Source organism: Sciurus carolinensis, chromosome 5 (genome assembly GCF_902686445.1).
Source record: "Sciurus carolinensis chromosome 5, mSciCar1.2, whole genome shotgun sequence".
NCBI classification, from domain to species: Eukaryota; Metazoa; Chordata; class Mammalia; order Rodentia; family Sciuridae; genus Sciurus; species Sciurus carolinensis.
In genome coordinates this window covers 128,302,817-128,328,139 of record NC_062217.1, presented here as the reverse complement: position 1 = coordinate 128,328,139, position 25,323 = coordinate 128,302,817, and the positions used below count along the sequence as shown (strand labels likewise).

General features: G+C 35.9%; 1 protein-coding gene and 1 non-coding gene across 2 annotated transcripts in view; one reads left to right on the top strand and one right to left on the bottom strand.

Moving 5' to 3' along the window:
• The window catches only part of LOC124985735 (ankyrin repeat domain-containing protein 20B-like), a 95,345-nt gene that overhangs the window by 53,414 nt on the left and 16,608 nt on the right, over nucleotides 1-25,323 (top strand). The window contains exons 13-15 of the mRNA XM_047554366.1: nucleotides 7,985-8,168; nucleotides 10,601-11,530; nucleotides 19,129-19,310. Coding sequence (XP_047410322.1) covers nucleotides 7,985-8,168; nucleotides 10,601-11,530; nucleotides 19,129-19,310 — 1,296 coding nt within the window. The remainder of the gene's footprint in view (nucleotides 1-7,984; nucleotides 8,169-10,600; nucleotides 11,531-19,128; nucleotides 19,311-25,323) is intronic.
• On the bottom strand, nucleotides 20,346-20,419 carry Trnal-caa (transfer RNA leucine (anticodon CAA)). The gene has a single exon. It is a non-coding gene; the product is annotated as a tRNA-Leu (tRNA).

Here is a 25,323-nt window from a genome sequence, read left to right as displayed (position 1 = left end):
TATTGATTTATTGCTTTATAGATCAAAAAGGAAAGACATGGCATAGAAGACCTTGATGACCTAACTCAGCCTCCTGAAACAGACCTACAGGATTCTGAGGTGGCCTACCCTGATTTTAAGAATATTTTGACACTAATTGAAGAATGTGGAATGTCATGTAAAGGTAGGACCTTTGCATTAAAACGAGGTCATCGATGCATATTATAGTAACAGATGCGTACACCCCTCAGCCCCGTACCATAGAGATGATGGGTTATAGTGCTATTCGTGTCAGAAATGTGCTTCATATTAGAACAGGATGAGAAGTATGGCACCAGACAGCTGTGATCATTGCACGTCCTCTGTGAATGCCCCCCTCCCACCCTCTCCACTGCTGGTATTGACTCCGCTGCTCTCTTGGACCTTTGACCACCATCCAGTCAGGTTACCATCCTCTCTGAGTTCTGCAATAATCTTGGAACTGTTCTCCCTGCCACCCCATCTCCTGACACCTGCTCTTTTCTGCAAGCCTAATCATATTGTTAAAAATTCAGATCTGGTCGTGTTAACCCCTTCCTTAAACTCAGCTATCACTTCTCTTTGCCTTAAGATTAAAGACCTCAATCCCCTAGCTTTACCCTGACTCTACGTCCCACCCACTAATGTTTCTTTTTGCAATGCAGTTTTGTTCTCCAAAGCTGTGGCGAAGTATTATTGACATGTGATAAGTCGCACAAATGAAAAGTGGGAAATCTGACAAGTTTTCACATGTATATCAAACACATTTAATCACTATAATCAAGACAGTTGAGAAGTCCCATGAAAGTCATTCTACATGCCCCTTTATATTCTCTTAATAAGAAACTGTCAAGTTGTTTTCCAGAATATTTGTGTCATTTTCCATGCCCACCACCAGTGTCTGAGAGTCCCCTTTCCTTCCTAGGTTCATTATCACAAAGTGTTTTTGAATGCACACTCTGGACATCAGTATGGCTTTAATTTGTGTTACGCTGGGCATCTTTCCATGTGTTTGCTATCCATTTGTATATCTTTCTTTGGTGAACTGTCTTTTCAAATCTCTTGCCATTTAAAAAATTATTGAATGAGTTTCTAGAATTCCTATTGCAAGGAATTCTCAACAGTTTCTGGCCTTTTATACTCTGAATAGTATCTTTCCAAGATATGTTTTAAACCTTCATGAAGTCCAGTTCTGTATTTGTTCATTTATGGATTTTGTTGCTTGTGTCACAGCTAAGAAATCACCACCTAGTCCAAGATCACAAAGATGTTCTTTTGGTCCTAGGTGCTTCATTTAGATCTGTGATCCATTTTGAGTTCATTTTGGTGCTTAGTGGGAAGTATGGCTCCAAGTTCATTTTGTCAACATGGGAACCTGGTTGTTCCAGCACCACCTGCTGAAAGGCTATCCTTTCTCCACTCCACTGCTGTCATACCTTTGTCAGAATTAAGTTGGTGTTGATGTGAGGGTCTGTTTCTGTACTTTGAATTGCCTTCCATTGATCTCTTAGTCTTTCTCTATGCCAGCATCATACCGATTTGATTACTTTAGGTTTATATACTTCAGATCAATCCTCCTATCCCTCCTATTTTGCTCTTTGTTCAGGGATACTTTTTCTATTTTAAATCCTTTGTATTTCCACAAGTTTTGTTTTTGTTTTTTTTCCGGTGATGCAGAAGGAACCCAGGGCCTCATGTGGGCGAGGCAAGCTCTCTACCACTGAGCTATATCCCCAGTCCTCCATATGAATTTCAGAATCAGCTTGCCAATTAAAAAAAAAAAAAGCCTGCTTGCCTTTGGGAAGTATATTGAGGAGAATGACATCTTAATAATGACTCTCTGAAGTCCTGAAGAAAGCATATCTTTCCAGTTGCTTAGGTTGCATTTAATTTTCTCTGTAATACTTTGTAGTTTTTAGTGTATGGACCTTTCTGTACATTATCAGATTTATCCAGATTTTAGATATCTTAATAAAGCTCTAAATAACATTTTAATTTCTTCTCTAAAATATATTTTATTTTCAACTGTCACAGTATTTATACATAATTATGGAGTACTCTGTGATGTTTCAATATGTATATATAATATTTGATAATAAGATCAGGGTAATTGTGATGTCTGTTGCCTCATCCATTTATCATTGTTTTGGGCACATTAGAAATCTTCTGTAGAGGCTACTTATTTTGAAATATTCAATTGATTGTTGTTAAGCTACTGTGCTACTGAACACTAGAAGTGAGCCCTCCTACCCGACTGCACCCCATTCCTATTAACCATTTTTTTCTCCATCCCCATTCTGGAACCTCCCCCAGAAAAAAAGTGGTCACCACTTGTCTGGTCTCTACTATGAGATCAGCTTTTTGCATGGAGGCAAGAGAGAGGTTTACCATTTTTACACATGCCTTCAAAGGGATTGATTTCATTGGTTTTCTACATCTTTTCTGTTTTCTGTTTAGATAAGCTCATCTCTGATGTTGTGGTAGTCTGTTTGGATTAGCTACCTAAAAAATAACAGAAACTTCTTTGCTCAAGTTCTGAAGGCAGGGATGTTCCAAATCAAGGCACTAGCAGATGAGGTGTCTGGTGAGTGCCTGCTTCCTCATTCATCAGTGGCTGCTTTTTTCCTGTGTCTGCAGGCAGCAGAAGAAGTGAATGAGCTCTCAGGGTCTCTTTTGAAAGAGCACTATTCACATCAAGGAGGCTCATGTTCATTACCTGATTGCCTTCAAAAATCCCTGCATCCTAATGTTATTGTTTATGCAGTTATATTTCAACCTAAGTATTTTGTGGGGACACTGACATTGAGACTACACCAAATGTTTCTTACTTCCTTTCTCCTGCTTGCTTTGGGTCCAATTTCATCTTTCTTTTTTCTTAAGGTAAAAGTCAAGATCACTGATTTGAGACGGCTCTAATAGAAATATTCAGTGCTAAAGTTGTTCATTTAAGTGCTGCTGAGGGTATAGTTCACAAATTCTGTTATCTTGTATTTTTATTTTGGTTCAGTTCAAAATGATTTCTAGTTTCTGTTTTCATTACCTAATTGGCTCAGGGTTTCTTAGATGTTGTACTACTTTTATCCCCAAATATCTGAGTATTTTTCAGAGATGTTTTGTTATCATTTTCTAATTGGGTGACTTTGTGATCTGAAAATATACCTTGCCTGGCATAAATCATTTGGACCTAATCTTTTTATTATGATTAATTGTACTGTCTTAGCATTTGTTCTACTTTGGAAAGAGTGGTGTTGTTCAAGTCTGCTACATTCTTGCTGATTTCTGCCTGCTTTTTCTATTGCTTTTTGAGTGAGGGGCATTGGCACGTCAGATGATCCTTGCGAATTTATTACCTACTACTGTTTTGTGGCTCTATCTATTCTTGCTTCTTGCATTTTGTATCTGTACATGAACATTCAAGATTACAAGTCTTCTTGATTAAAGGAATCTTTTATCACTGAAATTGCTGCAACCCACACAGCATAAAACAGTTCTCTGAAATACAGCAATGAGCAGATTGAAAATATAGGGAGAATAAGAAATAAAGACAAAAAGACAGGAAAAGAGGGGAAAGCAAGGCCCAGTGGGTGAGCCAGCCCTGATGGGGTCTAGCTGAACAGTGAGCAGGGCTCTGTGTGTGTTTATTATATAGGTTTTTAACATCAAAAGGATTTATCGTGAGAAAACTTCCTCAAGGTAAAAAGAATCAAGGTTGTGAACAGGAACAGACTAATTGGGCTTATCATCTTGCACAGTATCTTCTCTAGTTCTGGGCAGCTGGCATCTCAAGGCTATGAACATGCCTATATTTCTTCTACCCCATGGACACCTGGCATTTGAACCCATAAATCCCATGCCAGGCGTGGAATCTACCCCATTAACAGTGGCCACCTATGAATGGGCCTTTCTCTCAGTACTATTGCATTGAAAGATTCCCAGAAGCAGTGTCTCACTATCCAGGGCTGTGAAGTTCAAAGCAATGATTCACTTGCCGCTCCTGACATAACATGACTTTCCCATGGCTGGTAGTAGTTTTGTGCTATTAAACCTGCTTTGGCATTCATATAGCTATTCTTGCTAAGCCTTCTTTTGTCAAGTGTCACCGTGGTGTGTCTTTTTCCATTTTTTAAAACCAATTTGTCATTACATTTAAAAGTTACCTCTTACGGGCAACATATAGTTGGATCTGACAATCTGACTTTTAATTGAAGTTTGTAGACCATTTTTAATTAACATGCTTCCTTGAAAAACATTTGCGTTGGGAGTATAGTCAAAAACGTGTGTGTACATTGGAGGCTCCAAAATCTTAGGCACCAATAACCCTGTTGTTGAACAAAGATTTATGGAAAACATAAGCAGTCAATTAACATATTCTGATGTCAAATGTATTATATGTGGGGAAAATACAGAACTGCAACAGCTTGCTTTTTACCGCGAGAGTCAACTTACTGGAGAGACGAGTAGCCAGCTCCCATGGAGATGACAAGGATTGCAAGAACTTTCAAGCAGATACTCATGACACTTGAGTTCACCTCAGTGCCAATAGGCGTTGGCTATGAAATTATTATAGTAGCGCGTCTGCGTATTATGACATCTTTATTTTTGTTTACATTTTTCTTGACTTCAAATGGCAGCAGGTACATTGAGCAGAGTAATGTGTATATAAGTCATAATAAATTGTAAGCTTTCATGTTAGATTTGTGTATATCCAGTAGTAGTAGATGATAAAGTAGAATGTTTCTTACATGTTGCCTTCATTCATAACACATCTTTCTTCATTTTTTCAGTATTTCTAGGTTATGTGGCTATTCTGTTTTTTTTTTCCCAAATTTTCTCTAATCTCCAAAATAAATGAATCAATAATTCCATGTAGATGACAGCCTACACAGTTCCAACCTGTGTTGTTCAAGGGTCAACTACAGTCAGATGTGGCGGTCACCACACTCTTAAATTTATTTGCTGCCCTAGAAAGTGCAATTTGGGTTTTTTTGCTGGAGAGGGGGGTACCAGGGATTGAATTCAGGGGCATTTGACCACTGAGACACACCCCCAGTCCTACTTTGTATTTTATTTAGAGACAGGATCTCACTGAGTTGCTTAGTGCCTTGCTTTTGCTGAAGCTGGCTTTGAACTCCTGATCCTCCTGCCTCAACCTCCCAAGCCACTGGGATTACAGGCACGCACCACCATGCCAGCTTGCAATTTGTTTTTAAAAACTATCTTTTATGTCTCTTCTACTTTTAATTTTATTTTGGAATTCAATTAGATTACTTATAAATAGCTCCATCTTTCCTAGTCTTGCTTTTCTAATTTGTCAGGTGATCTGCCTGCAGTGAATTTCCCAGGCAAGATCATTGTGACAACTCTGTGTTCTTCATGTGAATTTTGTGTTTTTCCAGACTGGTTGATGGGAAGACAGACACTTCCTGGCACTGTGTGAGCACCAGGAAGTTTCCTCCAATCTTTTGGAATGGTTTCTTCCCCTAGGTCTCAGGTCCTTTCTGGCACACATGTGTGGTCCATTACTCTGCTAAATATTCACAGGAGGTCCCCTGCACATCTCCAGTGTTCTTCCTCCAAACTGCTCTCTCATCTCCAGTGTTGTGGCCTGTGATCTCTCTCTGCCTCCGTTTTACCAGACTCAGTTCCAGCACTTCAGCTCAAGGAGTCTGGTGGACTCTACTTGGGTCCCTTATCCTTGAGATGTGGCCCCTTAACAGCAGGGAGCTGGCACATTTGCAGCACTTACTCATTTATTTCCTGTTTAGGGAATGGTCGTCCTCATAGGTCAAAGTTCACTGCCTTGAAAATTGCTGTAGAATGTATTTTGACTGTTGTGGACTTGGTTATTTCAGGTAGGATCATAAAGCAATGCTGTGTCCCCACTTTGGCTAAAAGTAGTTTGTGTTAGTCTCAGTGCAAGTCGAATGTTGGGGAGAAGTCCTTCTTCACCCTCTGCCTAACCGCTGGCTGTTCAGTCCTCCCTCCTCAGTGTAGCCTGAACTTCCTTGGGGAAATCTTTATGTAGCTCAGATTCTCCTGCGATCACAGAACTCTGATTCCTCACGTCATCTCTATGGATTTAGAGTGGTTCTTTCATTTGCCTGTCTTCTCCACTAGGCCTCAAGCTAATCAGTAACAGGGGTCCCTTCTCATCTGTTTTGCCTGCAGAATTTGTTATCACGTGCCCCACGTTGTAGACATTCTGTATACATTTGTTCAGCGTATGATTTGAGTGGCCATGTGTAGTCCTTCACCTATGGAAAGTATGCCAACATTTTATTTCTGAAATATTTCGTTTTCTCCCAGGTGCAAACTCTTTTGTCCTATTGAAAATCCAGGATGCCATTCATTCCTATCAAAAAATAATAGAATTGGAAAGAAGTGAATGTCCACAGTGTTCTGCATTTAATAAAAAAATTGCAAGACTGAAAGATAAGATTTCTGGAACAGAAAAGGAGCTGTCAGAAGTAAGAACAGTGACATCAGAGTTGAAGCAGAGGAGAAGAGCATGGAAAGAAGAAATCTACCATCTGAGGTGTGCTATTCTACACTGAAAAAAAATTTGAATTATTCCCTACCAGACCGTAGGAGAATTCTTGTAAAGGATGACCTGTCTGCTGGCATTTTGCAGGGGAGAAAGCTTCTACTCTTGCGGAGTGTGATATTCTTGCAAATAAGATAATGCATTGACCATGATTACTTCTAGTAATTAAATGCCTATTATTCCCAATCAGAATTTTAATGACTATGTAGGAGCCCACCTTATAGGAATCTCACTATTTAACAAAGAGAATTTTGTTTTTTTTTTATTTTTATTTTTTTATATTACAATTGATGCTCCAATTAACCTCATTTAGAAAAAGAATTACTTTCTACATTTCTATTTTCTGTATTTCTACAAATACTTCAACATAGAATTACTTGGTTAAAGCAGAGAATAAAACAATGTTTGATCAGCATTTCTAAATTACTCCAAGGAAGTTTATATTAGTGTACAATGCCATCCAAATGATTGAAATGGGATTTTTTGGGGGGCTCAGAAACATGTTTATAAACATTTAAAAAAATTTATTTTCCTTGTGTTTTGGATGGAACCCAGGGGTAGATGCAGCTAGGTAGGTATGCTATTGCTGAGTTTTAATCTTAATGCCATGAAATAAAAAGTGAAATAGGAAGTGATTATTGTTTAGTTTACTTAAATTCTCCCTCATACATAAATTAAATTTGTTCAGATTTCTAAGGATATGAAAAGATATGTAACTCTTTATTATTGGAGTAAGTATTAGGTCCTGGCTTGTTCTGATAGGAATTTCAGCAGTTTACAGAATAATAATGATCAACAGGACAATTTGAAAGTGTTACTGTAAAAGAAACAAAGAGCAGAATAGCAGGTATTGAACTCCTCCTGCAGTGTATCTTGTGTGAAGAACTTCTGAAGGTGCTGTGCTACATTGTTGTATTTCACAAAGATAAAAGCTTATGACTAGTGAATTTACAAACTTGTTTGTAAACAATAAATCTTCAAGACTTACTTAAATTATCTTTTTTAATTGAGTAGGAATTGTGACAGTGGAAAATTATTATTATTTGCAATATTAGGGGTTGAACCCAGAGCCTCAGGCATGCTAAGCAGGGACTCTAGAACTGAACCATATCATAGCCACCTCCCTTCCCCCTGGAAATTCCTTTTGAACTTGTCACTTTTCTGAACTGTTTCAAAATTCCTTTTTCATAAAATCTACCAGAGTTACTATTAACAGAAACTCACCTATTAACAGAATGTTCTCTTATTATTCCCTTTCAAATAGATATGTTTTGGAATAGATTGAAGGAGAAATTTAAAAGATGAGAACTAGAAAGGAAAAAAATATCTGAAAGCATAGAATTTTTATTAGGATAACAAATCAACATCTGAAGAGACAGAATACAAAATGAACTTAGTGTTTTCTGACAAAATGAATTTTAAGATAACCATATTTAACCACAGATGTGCATTAGAAGAAGAAGAGGAGAAGAGCAAAGATTATGATCAGCTTTATGAACAATTTAAGGACCAGATAAGAGAAAAAGAAGAGGAATGTAATAACCAAGTTGAAGTTACAAAACAACTTGAAATCTCCCTGGAGACATTAGATGCCAAATTGAGAACTACAAGAAATAAGTTGAATCAGGTGAAGTTTCCCTCAGTAAAGTTTCCAATGTCTTACTTTGTGTGATTGGCATTTATCATTCCCCTTTAAGTTAATATGTGGTCACATGTCACTCAAGGATGGGGACATGATCCGAGAAGAGTGTCATTTGTGATGTCTTCCCTGCACTTAGAAAAACTTCAGATGTCTCTCACGAAACCAACCAACATAAGCTTCTGGGACCACCGTTTATACACAGTCTGTTGTCCCACAAAGCATTGATAATGTGAAATGTGGCTCTGTTATTTAGGTTTAAAACCAAGTGTCATTTTACCCTAAAACTAAGTGATGACAATATGACTGACATTATTTGTTGCTAAACTTGGGGTCTCATGGATGCTCAGCACGATTTCTGGATGAAGGAATAAAAGGTGAATTGAAGTTTAATCACTTAACATAAATGTTAATTTAGGGACTTTTATGCTAAGATAAGACTAACTAGCTTTGAAACTGTCCTGAAACTAGTTAAATGTTTCGTTAAAAAAATGTTTTTCACAATTGTGTTCTCCCTGTATTTAAGACAAGTTTTAGCTGTTTGACAAATTGAGCTGTCATTTATGCAACTAAATTTGAGCAATTCATGTTGGATGAAGGTCCATGTGCTTTAGCAGCCTACTTCTTTTTAAGATTTTTATTTTGAAGGTACTGTTCTTAACTAAGTATTAGACCTTCTGCCATCTGCTGGTATAAGATCAGAAACTTACTGACCTGAACCTTCAAGTTGCAACTTTCTTGAGAACAAAATACCAGAATTTATAAGATGGGATTCCAGCAAAACATCTTTGCAAACAAAAGGAAAGAGACATGGCATAAAAGAAAATGATTCCTAAGTTATTTAGTTCTGTTGTTGATAAATACGTGTATGTGTGGACCAATTTTAAATAGTAACTATATCCTTCACGGAAATGTACAGAGGATTTTAAAGCCATATGTGCTTATCCATAATGTGCATAGTTTGGGGACTAGGGTGGTATTTTTTTCCCATTGAATTAAGTGATGTTCTTTTTTTGTAGTGGGGGGAACCAGGGATTGAACTCAGGACATCTAATCACAGTGCCACATCCCCAGCCCTATTTTATTTAGAGACAGGGTCTGAGTTGCTTAGTGCCGTGCTGTTGCTGAGGCTGGCTTTGAACTCAGTCCTCCTGCTTCAGCGTCCCAAGCTGCTGGGATTACAGGCATGCACCACCGTGCCCCAAGAATTAAGTGATGTTTTTAATTCTACTCTGTTTGTCTCCGGTAGTCCGCTGGTAACTTTCACAATGGCCTTATCCAGAGAAAAGGCTTTTTAATATTTTCCATATGAAGTGTTTTTTTATGCTCTCACAAACCTCTGCTACTCACAATGGATGCTCTAGTTTGGGGCAGTAATTTCACCCCCTGGGTATGTGACACCCTTGGGGTCTGCTTATCCCTCCCATGGTTAGGTAAGGAGGAGAAGGATGGCCAGACCTGACCCTGGTTTGGATCTCATCTCCTCACTTTCAATCAAGAAGAGAAACAGTTGGTTCCACATAATCTCCTATTTCAGTACAAAAAGTTGTTGGAAATCATGACATACCATAATATGTACTTATTGATGATTGATTGGTATTTGTTCCTAAGAAACTAGGTCAGTTTATTTCCCTATTCCATATTTAGTCACATTTTAAACTTTATGAAGAAGCAGTATCATTACTGAGCAGCAATCTCAGGACTTGCTGAGAAAAGTCTTATAATTTACTTTATTTAGCATTAGTATTATGAAGCTAGAGACTTCTTTCGTGTCTGTACATTTATAGTAAAGAAACATTAGAGCACCAGGATCAGAGTCATAACAGGGAACACCCTGCAGTTCGCCTAGAATTTTTACCTTGAACTCCTGTTTAGATTGTGATAAAAAGTTCATTGCTAAATGTAGAAGTTCTTAGTACAGTTACAAGATTTATCCTTTACCAATACATGCAATTCTTATAACTGACTATAAAAATGTTAGGAAAATAGCATGTGTGTTGAATATTTTTGCAAGGAAACTAAAAGAACTTAGGGAGATTTCATTTGTCCAAATAGATGGAGAGCTAAGGCTCTTACTGTGGAGTGGCTGTATATATGAGGTATCAGACTGCACGCTTTTTTATATGGTCAGACTTATCAATCACTTACATTCTGCCTTGAATCTGTTGTATTTCAGAGAAAGACTTTTTCAATTTTGAGATTCTTTAAATTGCAATTTCATTTTAGTCTCACAGATTTGTGTTTTTCAAGGAACCTTTGGAACTTCTGGGAATTCATGCTTCCATAAGTTCTGGAGTTTACATCTACGTTTTCTCCAGTTGTATTTCTGTTTATTGCAACCCTTGCACATTCTTTATTTTCAAAGGAAATGGTGAAGCATTTTACTGAGTGCTAGCTAAAGGTGTTCTTGTTTTATTTAGGTTTCTACCACTGAAATAGAGGAAGAACTGAGGCATGAATATTGCAGGATGCGGGAGGAAATCACTGTGATGAGACTGGACATTGACACAATAAAACACCACAAGGAAAAGGAAAAGAAATATCTTGAGGATCTTGAAGTTTTAAGAGAAAAGCACGATGACCTTCAAAGGACAATCAAGCTGACGGAGGAAACATTGACAAAAACAACCCTCCATTATAACGAACAGATTAGCATTCTGAAGGCTGAGCTTGAGATGCAAAAATCTAACCTGGAGAGTGAAGAAGAAAACACAGAGACACCAGAAACAGAAGTCAGTTCATATCCTGTCAGACTGGCTGCTGCTTCACCCCATCGTGATGAAAATCAGACAGCAGAGAGAGACCTAGGATTTGGTTTCCAGGGAGCAAGAAATGAGGGCTTTAGTTTACAGGATAAGGAGGACTTTGATGTATCTAATCTAACTGTTGGTAACAAGCTTCTTCCCCAACAGCTTTCTAGGTCTGAGATAGAAATTGGTAGCCTAGAACACGAGGGCCGTCATACGGTAGACACTCTCAGAAAAGTAACTTTTGATTTAATGCAGACACAAGGTCAAACGGAGGAAATGGAAGACAGTGATCAAGATGAAGAAAGTCAAGGGAATAAAAACACTGAAAATCAGGAATGGATAGAGAAGAGATTATCTCAACCACAAAGTGGACTTACATTGTCTCAACAGAAATTGCAAGAACTTCACAACGAAGTTGAAGATGAGGAAGACGTAGTCGTTATTATCCAAGACCAGTTTCACCATACTGTGAACATATTTCAAGTTTGGACTGAAAATCCCATTCTCGGGCAGGAAAACAGTAACATGGACTTAATCGACAAATGTAATCAATTCAAAGAAGAACTGTATCAACATGAAACGATGGAAGTGGAAAGAGAAGTAAGTATCAAGCAAGATGAATATAGGAATCGTTTTTTGAAGGATATTCAAATGGCATTGGGTTATGGCTAAATGCTGAATCTAGTTGAATGTTAAAAATCCATATATAATAATGTTTGCTTTATCAGCCCAAAAACATCACCTGGTTTAAAGCAAATACTACTTAGTCCTCATTCCCAGCAGAAACAACCACAGAAACAACCTGTGAAGGAAGGGGTGAATCTGCCAGTTTCCCTGTTCTGGTTGTTACACATTGTATACAGGTTTTGAAATAATACACTCTACCTCATACATATGTGCAATTGTGTACCAACTAAGCCTAAGAAGACAGACTTAGCCTTACATAGAACTGATTTTAAAATTTAATAAAGGGGAGAAAATTGAAAATCTTGGGCCTGAGTGGTGCTGGGAATTGCATCCCCAAGGTTTTGTGTGTGCTAAGCACAATGCTATACCACAGAGCTGCACCCTAGCTCTGAATAACAAATTTCATGTCTTTGTGTCACCATGCTTTAAGAACACGAGGGCACAGATGAGTGGAAATGAGCAGACATAGTTTCAATGAAGTGGAAACCTGCACAGTTCATTGCAGGTTTCCCAGCTGCACCAAAGGGTAGATCCTGTATTTTGTAATTGATTTCTTTTACTAGAATTTTATAAAATTCTAGTTGGTCATTTTATTTTATTGGTGTCAATTTGACTTCAACCTGAAAATAACTCTCTCCATCCATTTACGACCTTTGTACTTTGTACTTTGTTCCATTGTGTATATATAACACAATTTATCTGTTCACCTGTTGATGGGCATTTAGGTTGACTTCACATCTTAACTATTGTGAATTGAGCTGCTATAAACATTGATATGACTGTGTCACTGTAGTATGCTGATTTTAAGTCCCTTGGATACATACCTAGGAGTGATATAAATAGTCAAGTGGTGGGGATCAATTCCTAATTTTTTGAGGAATCTCCATTCTGCTTTCCAGAGTGGTTGCACCAATTAGCAGTCCCACTGGCAATGTATGAGTGTACCCTTTTCCTCACATACTCACCAGCAATTATTGTTGCTTATATTCTCGATAATTGCCATCCTGAATGGAGTGAGATGAAATCTCAGGGAAGTTTTAATTTGCATTTCTCTAATTGCTAAACACGTTGAACATTTTTTTCATATATTTGTTGATGGTGTATTTCTTCTTTTGAGAAGTGCCTGTTTAGTTCCTTTGTCTATTTATTGAGTGGGTTATTTGTTGGTGGTAAGCTTTTTGAGTTCTTTGTACATCCTGGATATTAATGCTCTATCTGAGGTGCAGGTGGCAAAGATTTTCTCCCATTCTGTAGGCTCTCTCTTCATGTTATTGATTGTTTTCTTTGTTATGAAGAAGCTTTGTAGTTTGAATCCATCCCATTTATTGTTTCTTGATTTTACTTCTTGTGGTTTAGAGGTGTTGTTGAGGAAGTCGGTTCCTAAGCTGACATGATGGAGTATTGGGCCTACATTTTCTTCTAGTAGGTGCAGGGTCTCTGGTCTAATACCTAGGTCTTTGATCCACTTTGAGTTGAGTTTTGTGCAGGGCGAGAGATAAGGGTTTAATTTTATTCTACTACATATGGATTTCCAGTTTTCCCAGCACCATTTGTTGAAGAGGCTATCTTTTCTCCAAGGTATGTTTTTGGCACCTTTGTCCAGTATGAGATAACTGTATTTATGTGGGTTTGTCTCTGTGTCTTCTATTCCTTTCCATTGGTCTTCCTGTCTGTTTTGGTGCCAGTACCATGTCACTTTTGTTACTATAGATCTGTAGTATAATTTAAGTCCTGGTATTGTGATGCCTACTGCTTTGCTTTTGTCACTAAGGATTGCTTTGTCTATTCTAGGCCTCTTATTTTTCCAAATGAATTTCATCACCACTTTTTCTATTTCCATGAAGAATATCATTGGAATTTTAATAGGAATTGCTCTAAATCTGTATAGCACTTTTGGTAATATGGCCATTTTGACAATAATAATTCTGCATATCCAAGAACATGGGAGGTCTTTCCATCTTCTAAGGTCTTCATCAATTTCTTTCCTTAATGTTCTGTAGTTTTCATTGTAGAGGTCTTTCACCTCTTTTGTTAGATTCATTCCTAAGTATTTTAACTTTTTATTGAGTCTATTGTGAATGGGATGGTTTTACTAATTTCTCTTTTAGCTGATTCATCACAGGTATATAACAAATTGATTTATGGGTTTTAATTTTATATCCTGCTACTTTGTTGAACTCATTTGTGAGTTCTATAAGTTTTCTGGTTGAGTTTTTTGGGTCTTCTAAGTATGGGGTCATGTTGTAGGCAAAGAGAGATGGTTTGAGCACTTCTTTTCCTATTGCTTTAATTTATTTCTTTTGCCTAATTGCTCTGGCTCGAGTTTCAAGGACTATGTTGAATATAAGTGGTGAAAGAGGTCATCCCTGTCTTGTTCCAGTTTTTAGAGGAAACATTTTCAGTTTTTCTCCATTTAGAATGATGTTGGTCTTGGACTTGTTATATGTAGCTTTACAATGTTGAGGTATGTCCCTTTTATTCTTAGTTTTTCAAGTGTTTTGAACATGAATGGATACTGATTTTGCCAAATGCTTTCTCTGCATCTATTTATGTGATGAATTACATTTATTGCTTTCTATGTTGAACCAAACTTGTATCCCTGGGAAGAACCCCACTTGATCAGGGTGCACTATCTTTTTTATATGTTTTTGTATCTGATTTTCCATTATTTTACTCGGAATGTTTGCATTTATGCTCATCATAGATATTGGCCTAAGTTTTCTTTCCTGGATGTGTATTTGTCTGGTTTGGTAATAGGATGATACTAACTTCACAGAATGAGTTTTGAAAGGTTCCCTCCTTTTTTTTTTTTTTTTTTTTTTTTTTTTTTTTTTTTTGTGGTGCTTGTGCTTGTAAGGCAAGCATAATTTGAGGAGGATTGGTGTTAGTTCTTTAAATGTCTGATAGAACTTGGCTAAGAATCCATCTGGCCCTGGACTTTTCTTTGTTGGTAGATTTTGATGGCATCTTCAATTTCAATACTTGCAATTTATCTGTTTCAAATTTCTATATCCTCCTGGTCCAATTTAGGTAGATTATATGTCTCTAGGAATTTGTTAATATCTTCTAGATTGTGTAGTTTATTGGAATATAAATTTTCAAAATAGTTTCTGATTATCTTCTGTATTTCAAGTATCTGTGGTGATTTCCTTTTTCATCACAAATTTTAAATCTGAGCTTTTCCCCTCTTTGTTTTGGTTAGCTTGTTTGTGGGTTTATCAATTTTATTTATTTTTCCAAGAAACAAGTTTTTGTTTCATTTTTTTAAAATATTTTTTAAATCTCAATTTCATTGATTTTAGCTCTGAATTTAATTATTTCCTGTCTCTGACTGATTTTGGTGGTGATTTGTTCTTCTTTCTCTAGGTCCTTTATATAATGACTTCCTATTCTTTCAATGTATGAGCTCAATGCTATAAACTTTCCTCTTAGCATTGCCTTCATGTTATCCCAGAGATTTTGATATGTTGTATCACTATTCTCACTTACCTCTAAGCATTTTTTTTTATTTCACCCTGATTTCTTCTATTATCCATTCATCAGTCAATAGTGTATTATTTAGTCTTCAGGTTTTAGAGTAGTTTCTATTTTTTATCTTATTGATTTCCAATTTCATTTTATTTTTTGATAGAATGCCAAATATTATCTATGTATTTTGTATTTGCTAAGAGTGGCTTCATGGCCTAGGATATAGTTAATTTTAGAAAATGATCCATGTGCTGCTGAGAAGAAAGTCTATTCAGTAATTGATGGACAAAATATTCTATATATGTCTCTGAAGTCTAAATCATTAATTATATTTTTTTTGTTCTGTAGCTTATTTAGTTTTTGCTTGGATGATCTATAGAGTGATGAAGGAGGCATGTTTAAGTCACCCAGAATTACTGTGTTGTGGTCTATTTGATTACTGATATTGAGAAGGGTTTGGTTGATGCATGTAGATTCTCTTCTTTGGAGGATAACTATTTATGATTGCTATTTCTTGTTGTTGTATGGCTCCCTTAAGCAGTATGAAATGACCTTCTTGTCTCTTCTACTTAGCTTTGACTTGACATCTATTTTATCTGATTTGAGAATAGTAACCCCTGCTTGTTAAGAAGATTCATGTGAATGTTATGTTTTTTCCCGTCTTTTATCTTCATTCTGAGGATGTATTTGCCCGTGAGATGAGTCTCTTGGAGACAGCATGTTGCTAAGTCTTATTTTTTAATCCAGTCTGCCAGTTAATGTCTTTTGATTGATGAGTTTAGAATGTTTACATTCAATGTTATTATGGAGAGATGATTTTTATTCCCTGTCATTTTGATTGATTTCTCATTTTTAAGTTGAATTCATTTCTCCCTTGATTGACTATTCTTCTAATGTAGTTCCTCCCTCTGCTGGTTTCATTTCTTCTTCATGAAATATTTTATTGAGTATGTTTCATAGTGGAGGCTGTCTAGTTGTGAATTCTTTTAACTTTTGCTGATACACGGTTTTTATTTAATCTTTCAATCTTATGCTTAATTTTGCTGGGCATAGTATTTTTGGTTGGCATCCATTTTCTTTCAGAGTTTGGTATATATTATTCCAAGACCTCCTAACTTTTAGGGTCTGGGTTGAGAAATCAACTAAGATCTGGATTAGTTCACCTCTAAATATGACCTGTCATTTTTTTTCTAGCAGTATTTAAAATTCTATCCTTATTCTGTATGCTAGACATATTTACACTAATATACCTTGTTTTGTATCTGCTGTAATTTTGTATATTTGGGGTTCTGTAAGCCTCCTATATTTGATTTTCCATTTCATTCTTGAGGTTTGGAAAATTTTCTGATATTATTTCATTGAAAAGATTGTCCATTCCTTTAATTTTTATCTCTGAACCTTCATCTATCTCAATGAATCTTAAAAGTAGTCTTTCTTTTCTTTTCTTTGCAGAGGGGGTGGTACTAGGGATTGAACTGAGGGGCAATTAACCACTGAGCCACAACCCCAGCCCTATTTTGTATTTTATTTAGAAACAGAATCTCACTGAGTTGTTTAGCACCTTGCTGTTGCCAAAGCTGACTTTGAACTCACGATCCTCTTGCCTTAGCCTCTCAAGTCACTGGGATTGCAGGTGTGAACCACCATGTTCAGCTTAAATTTAACCTTTCAATATTATTCTATATTTCTTGAAAATTCCATTCATGGCTTCTTAACTTTTTTTCTCCATGGTCTTTATTTTCAACTTTATAACTTGAAAATAACTTTATTTTCAGGATTATATACTTTGTTTTCATTTCCTGAAACTCTATATTCCAAATGCTCTAATCTATTGGTGATGCTTTCAGTTGGATTTTTAATTTGTTTTATTGATTCCTTCATTTTGAGGATTTCTGATTTTTTTTTTCAGAATCTCCATCTCCATATTGAAGTAATCTTTCACTTCCTGTATTTTCTCTCTGATTTCACTCCTTACAACATCTTTTCCTTGTAGATGAGTTTAACCTGAACTTTCTAAATGCCTTCTATGACATTACCTCCACTGTGGTGTCAGTGGGGTCTGTTACTGGGACATCTTGGTTTATTTGGGATGGTTTGTTCCCTTGCTTTTTCATGTTATTTGTGTGTCTGCCCCTCTAATGGTATGGATCTGTGGCAGTAGAGTTTCTACCCTGTGAATTTATGGTGTCCCTGAAAGTTTCACAGCTTAGGAGGAGAGAAATATTAACAACAACAAATGCAAACTGTATACAGCATTAAACTAAATACTTAGTTCCTACTGTTGCATCTACCAGGTTAATTGGCACAATAAACAGAATGGTACGATCAGCAATTGCCATCAGTAAAAATGGTAAATTTGCAAAGGATTCTGCAATTTCAAAAGGTGACCAGGGAGAATGCAAAAGAGATGTAGGATGTGATGATTATGAGGGAGGGGGAGAGAAAATAGAAGTAAAAAGTTAAAAGGAAGAGTGGAAGAAAGAGCAAGTGTTTGGCTCTTAACAGAAGAAAAGAGAAATAGAATCAAGGGGAACAGATGAGTGAAAAGCAACACAAAACAAAACCAAAATATATAAAAACTGTAGCCCTCAGAATACAGAGCCACAAAGAAACACCACCTCCAAAAAAGAAACAAATATGTATATGTATAAATGTGATTGAACTATTCAGTCTATAAACAAGAAAAAAAGGGGGGGGGGGACTGATGAAAAAAATTAAGGAATTGTTTCCATTGCTAAGGTCAAGAATGGTTGATGAGAACATATTTGTTGTCTATGCCCAAATGTCTCTCTATTTCTTCTTGAGGTGTGTACTGTGTGCAAGAGTAGTAGCCGCAGGCTGTCAAATTCTTCCTCTCTTTCTGTTGCTCATCAAGTTGCCACTTGGAGTTCAGAAATTCCCAGCTTCCCTTCTCTGCCCTGTGAGATAGGGGGTCTTGAAGTGCTAGTATAGAGTTTATTTTATTGTGGTTGATCTTGTGTAAAGTTTGCTCATTGGTTTTGTGTTCAAATATCCTCAACCTGCTTCCTTTATTATCAAAGTTCATAATTTTATTCAAGTAAGTTGATGTTCTTAATGTAAAGCTGAAAATGCATCTTCAAATAGTTGTAGCTCAAAGCAAAATTTTTTTTACAAAAGTTATTATCTTTTAAAAGTATGCAAAATAAGATGTGAAGTAGTAGAGTGGAATCAAAAGAAATTGGGAGAAGATGTAGTGAATGTCCAAAGGAATATAGAAATCAATATAGTAGAGCTGAGCATGGTGGCCCATGCCTATAATCCCAGAGACTCTGGGAGCTGAGGCAGGAGGATCACAAGTTCAAGACCAGACTCAGCAACTTGGTGAGGGTCTAAGCAACTTAGAGAGACCCTGTCTCAAAATAAAAAGCAATTATATTATATATATTATATTTATATATAATAATATATATTGTATTTATATGTATATAATATTTATATATAATTTATATTACAAATATATATTACATATATATACCCACATATGTATATGTGTATATATACATATATTTTGGTTTGCATCATTATTATAACTGACATCATTTATCAGAATAATGATTTTAATCAGACTCATTTGATATTTAAGAATTATTGGTACAAATAAGACTGTAAGAGGGAAAAGAAAAAATGTGATGTAGAATTATACCATATGCTGGAATCATTAAGCTTTTCAATTTTTCAGTTTTGAATGAATTCCATTGTTTTTGAATTATCACATTGCCTGAGTAGTAGCATGAGAATGATTCATGACTGATGTCATAGCTCAGTGCTGGACAGCTTGTCTAGCCTGTGCAAAGCCCTGGGTTCCATCCCCAATAGGAAAAGCAAAAAGATGGGCTCAATTATTTTCTAGTTCAGATTTAACACAGTTGATATCATTGATAAAAATTTAAAGTCCTGCATCTTTTCCCATATATTTAAAATTGCTCTCTGAATTATTGACTCAAAAACTAAAGGAAATAATTATCCAATATTTATTTGGGTTGTAATTCTTTTTAAAAATATGTCCTTTTAATTTTCATTAGACACAAGTAGCAGCTCCAGGAATTGCAGAGCAGCTAAGAGAGAATAATGATGCTTCAGTAGGAAGTCAGGTGGAACTCAGAATTAACAATCTTAATCTGAACTCTCTGAATGGAAGACTGAAAATCAAGATACGACTGGAAGAATCTGAGCAATACTATGAGGAAGAATCCGAAATCCAGAAGTATGTCAAAACCTAGACTTGAACATAACTGCATCTCCTTAATTTGTCTCTAATGCATAACTTTTAGTGAGACAGGTTTATGAGATTAATAGGATGCAAAAGCTAACCAGATGATATAATTTGAGGAAGTAATGTTCACAAATAAACTTACTTTTGAAATATTAGTCCGGGAAATTTAAAGCCGCCATTTTTGCAGTTATATGGCTCCCTCAGTCCCCGCTTTCATATTCTCCTGTGCTTAACCTATTCTGACTTTCAGCTAAGAATTTCTGAAGCTTTATAACTCAGTTATATTGTGACCAAATTGTTTCAAAGTATTCATTTTCATAGGAACATGTTTCACAGGAACAAGTTTAAGTGTTATTTGAAAAATTACAACTTAAACCCAAAGTGTCCAGAATTGCTAGTGCTACCCTCTGGGCCCATTCTGATACTTGGAAGATTGACTGGTTTTCATTATGGTCTTTGACAATCTCTCTAGATGGAGCCTAGAGAGAACTGTCCTGTTTTTCTTCCCTACATTAAGGCTTACTTGTGAGATAGGGAAGGAGTTTCACTGGGAGGAAGGGAAGTGTGATTTTCAAAGTGCTTAAAAATAATTTCATGGTCAGTGTTGGGGAGTGTGGGAACAGAATGGGCAGGTCCCTCCTCTATCACCTTGGTAACAAAATTATGATCTAATCATCTTGAAGTTGCTTTAATTCTTTTTGATCACTGACCCAGTGGTGGTTGTTCCGGATTATTTCTCAGTACCAAATGCTTAATTTCACTGGGTAATGGGTAGAATGGACAGAGGTAACAGCAAAAGCTTGGTAATATCTTTAAGGGATGTTTTGCAAATCCCTAAGTTCTAAATTAAGAAATTTTATTAAATAAAAATGTTTCCAGCTTTACTTTAGTCTTATTTTCTGGTTGTGTCTGCCTAAGGAGTGCTTGAGGCTTTACCATACTCAACATAGTGAGATGACTTTCGTAGTCAGATAGATGAAGGTATCACCATTTCACTTAGTTACCCTTTAGTTTACTTATTTATTTTTGTGGTGCTGGGGATTGAACCCAGGGCCTTGTGCATTTGAGGCATACACTCTACCAACTGAGCTATAACCCCAGTCCCTCATTTAGTTACCCTTTAAATATCAGTCTTTCTAATGGCATCCTCAGGAACTGCCAGGAGAGCCTCATATGTTCTGATGCACTCTCAGTGGTAGACTCTTCTTACTGAGTTTCCATTTACTCTTAGGGCAGTTCTTCAAAAGTGCAAGTCATTTAGGGAAAAAAATGAAATACTAAGTATTTGCCTTTAAGGGAAGCAGATGGAGAAACAGAGGGCCAGACTTTATGCGGTTCTCTGTGTGCAACACTCAGGGTACCCTTGCATTAGATATAAAAACCAAAGCTGGGGACTCAATAAGTTTTAGTCAAAGAGAAAATGCAGTAGATCTACCTCATACCCACAGCCTTTAACACAAGCATGAGGATCACCTGGCTGGGTTAGTTACTCTGTTTGCCCTTTGACTTTCAGACTCTGATGTGCGTGGGTTTTGTTTTGACTTTGGTGAAATCCTGAGCTGTTTAGTTGATGTATCAGCAAAGGTCATAATAATCTATGGAAATAAAAAAAGAAAGCAAATTTTACAATTTTCAGAAAGTCACTAGAGGTCTCATTTTCAAGAGACATTTGTTAACTTTATTCAATAAATGAAATTGAATTGCTGCTTTTAAAAAAACGTTCCTTAACTGCTGCTTTTAAATTAGATTTTGAAAATGAATATTAATGCCTATAATTAAAGCTGTACATTGAAGTGCTTTGACATACCCTCTGCGTGATTTTAGTTTGGCTGTGCTTCATAACACCTAAGTTTTCCTGTACCATCGTCTTCCACCCTTAATCATAAGTGCATGATTGACATTCTTTCAAACACTTCACCACATACAGCTGTTTATAATGTAAAGGAATATGAAGTAAATGTTTGAATTATATAAATACTAAACACTTAAACACTGTAACACTAAAAAGATTAATTTTGCCTTTGTTAAATGTTTTTACATTTTCTTAAATGAGAATATATCCTTAGGTGCTATTTCACTTACAGGATCTTTATCTTGATTTTTTTTTTGAAATATTTTTATCACTCCATACTATTTATTGCTACCAAAGTACTTTTAAATAAATAAATGTTTGAATTTTTAAAAGGAAGTTGATATCTAAGATGGTAGTGATATCAGGAGTCTTTAAAAAGCAATCACCATCTGTGTTCTTCCCATCTAGAATTTCATGTAAATTGAACATTGCCTCCAGCTTCCCTAGTGATGTAGGGAAGTGATGTAGGTTTCCAAGCCAACCATGTGATTTCTTTCATAGTAAGACTCCATTTTGGGGGATTTAAACCTGTATCCGTATATGTAAGAGTTGGTTTAAAAAAATTGTCAATTATGCTGGACCCATTTAAAGACATTTCTATATACAACAAAATATCTGTTTGAAAACAATATAAATAAGTAGCAACAGCTTGTTTTCATTGTGTATCACTGTTATTAAACTATCCACTTCATTGCACTTTGATTTAGGACTTGGATGGAGTCTTCATGATCTTCTTAACTCACAGAAGATAGTACAGATCTGTGTTAAATGAGGTCTCAACCTTATTTTTTCATTTGACTTTGTGTCCTAACAAAACCATAGAATAGCAAATATAAGCTTTATAAAACAACATTGCTGCCAGATAGCTGAGAGGGAACAAATTAAGTAACTTCAATCCATAAATTTTAAGGTCCTTGCTAGCTGATATTTTTTTCATCATTTTAGCCTTGGCCCAGGCATAGCCACGGCCCCGTCCAACTCCAGTGCGCTGCAGTGACCCAGGCCCAGTTTTTTAGCTTCCATGCATAGTTTTCTGGAAGAATGAGAGGATCAGGTTAAAGTGCTTCTCAGTCATGAAATTGGATAACTACAAAAAGAGAATTAAAGTTAAATATTTCTGTAGACTATTAAGCATGATGCAAATACAAGATGTTCTCATTACTTCTTACCAGAAAAATCAGGAAACATATCATTTGACAAGACAATGATGAGTGAGTGTGTAAATGCAGACACAATGTCAAAGTTTTGTTTTGTTTTGTTTTGTTTTGTTTTGTGGGAGGCAAGTATTTTCCCTTAATTTTTCTGGGAGAAAGTGGTGATAGTACTTAAACATAGGTTGAAGAATAGTGTGTTTGAAACTTATTTGTAGTAATTCCTAGACTTCTTTGCAGAGCAATAGTTTGCCATATTATGCTAGCCTTAATAAGAGAGATTCAATAGCATGCTTCTGTCAAGATACAAAGACAATCTCAATAATCACTGCAGAATGCCTTCAAACGGGAAAGGAGGAGGCAAGGCAGAAGGAAGTTGCTGGAGGAAGAGATTGATCAAATTATAGTATGTGAATGTTTGAATAGGTCCTGATGAATCCCACTATTATGTATAATTCCAATGCACCAAAAATGATTTTTTACAAATAATTTTATTTAAAAAAGAAAGACAACATAAGACTGGGAAGCCTGTCAGAAATTTTGTGAAGACAAAGAAATTTGTCTTCACATCTAAAATGTGTGAAGACCCTGGAAATCCCATTATTGCTATCACCACAAAGTGCTTATGTTTGATGTTCTCTTTAAGTCCCTGTTTGGGGAATTAGTAAGAGCATAACTTTTGTACAGGGAACACTCATGCTGGTGACACTTGGAATACAGTTTGAAATATTTCCACATTTCTAATTAGTACATAATTAGCCAAATTTCAGAAAATTTTGCCTGATTTCTCAGAAGAACTGCAGTTAAAGAACTCAATATTGTTTCCAAGTCTGGAAAGTCACAAATCCCCAGCCCTTTTTATTTTGAGACAGTGTCTCACTTAGAGCCTCACTAAGTTGCTGAGGTTGGATTTGAACTTCTATTTCACAGTGATTTTGTATTGCAGTCACACTTACATATTTTTCAATCTTATGAACACTGATAAATTCTCAACTTTTTGTTTACTGACTCAAGCTTAGTTAACTATGAAATCTTTGAGATAAAAAATATAATTCTTTTTCTTTTCACTTGCTACAGAATTTGAATCTAGACCCACTAGAATTTCTGCCCTAAGATCTACCACTAAGCCAAGACAAGATCTACTTCTGGAAGCAATACAAGAATACAGAGAATTTAAGGAACAAATATGTGATCTGAAAGATAATGTCATATTTATCAGACTGTCGGCATAACATTTTGTTTCCCATTAAATGTATGATGTGAACATTTCATTGAAGGAAAATATGTTCGTATTTTATATGTATGATGAAATTCATAAAATATTTGAAACTGTTTCTTGGCACCTATAACCAAATTTGGAGTGCAAGCATAAACCAGTATTGTTGAGTTTTATGTATTCAAATGGCCCAAATGCCAGCTATTTAAACAAGTGATTAGTACTGCCTTGTAGGATCTAATATCACATTAATGATGGATTATTTGTATTATACAAATTTTATCACCAAATATTGGCCTAGAGATTTAGACCAACATTATTTTGAATGCCAGTACTGTGATCACTACCAATGTTGTAAGGTATTGCATTTATTATAGTGCCATCAAATTTACAAACCTTTGATTTCTTAAAATTTTAATTTTTAGCACTGACATAGTATTTTTCCTGTTTAGAACAAAATTCACCTTTCCTCTTTTTATATACAATCTTGTTCAACTTTTGGGAAATAGTTTTAATAGTAAAGAAAATTCCAGGTTATAGTGTAAAGAACTTTTCCCCCTGAACCTTCTGAGAGTAAACTTTTGACCTATGCCATCATTCATGATTACTTGAATATTTCTTCCAAGTCAGGACATGCTGCATAACAGTCATATGAGTTTCATAATGAAAAAGTTAATACTAGTACATTCTGTTGTAATACAACTTTTCACTTAATCCTCAGATTCCTTCCAACTTTTGCCACCTGCTTAATATTGTCCTTTATAACAAAGGTATTCCATTCAGATCCATGAAATGCACTTCATTGTTGTATTTTACAGATTCCTTCAGACTCAACATTCCTTCAGTCTTTCCCTGACCTTCATGACCTTAACTGTTTTAAGGGAGAATGCTTGGAGAATGTGCCTCAGATGGAATTTTCTAGTTCCTTTATGATTGGCCCCAGACCACGTGTGTTTTGGCAAGAGCATCACAAAAGTCATTCTATTCTCTCTGATGCTAACTCTGCTCACCAAAGGTGCTACCTGCTGGGTTTCTCTTCTGTGATGCTGCTTTTCCCGTTATAATTTTTTAATATTCTGTTGGGAGATAATTTGAGACTGTATAAACAACTCTGTCCCTCATCCGAATTTCAGCTTATTCATTTAACTGTATCTATAAAGATCCATGGTTTATTAAGTGTACTGTTGTTTGTTAATATCATTTTAAAAATTCATTTTTCTTCCAGAAGTGTTTCATTTTTTAGTACAAACAACTCCCAGAAAGCATTCCCCAGATGTTAATATTTTAATAACAGTAATAACTTTGTTTCATCCATTCTCCTCCTGTCTTTTTAGATAAATATAAAGTTATATAATGAACTTTCTTTTTTCTCTGGACGATTTGTGAGTTGCAGACATGTTACATCTTTATTGCAATCACTCTTTGGAATTCTTTATCTGTTATTCCATCCACTTTGATATCTTTGGAGTCAGTTGCTGGCAAATTATAAAGCTTAGCAGGTATCAGGTTACCTTTTTTTCCCCCCATATTTCTTGTATTCCTGTCATGAGATTTTTGCACCTGTTAGGATGGATTTCTCTTGCACTTTTATGTGAGGGTCTTATTAGGGCTCAGTCTTCTCTTGGGGAAGTCTTCTGGGATATCACGTTGTTATTGAGTGGTTTCAAGTGGGGTTCATAGGAAGTTCCCCTGATGCTTGTCTGGTGATGACGAGTGTACTTTGACATAGTGTATATTGTGTCAGAACTTGAGGACCTGTATTCTCTGTAGGTCTCTCAAGAATGA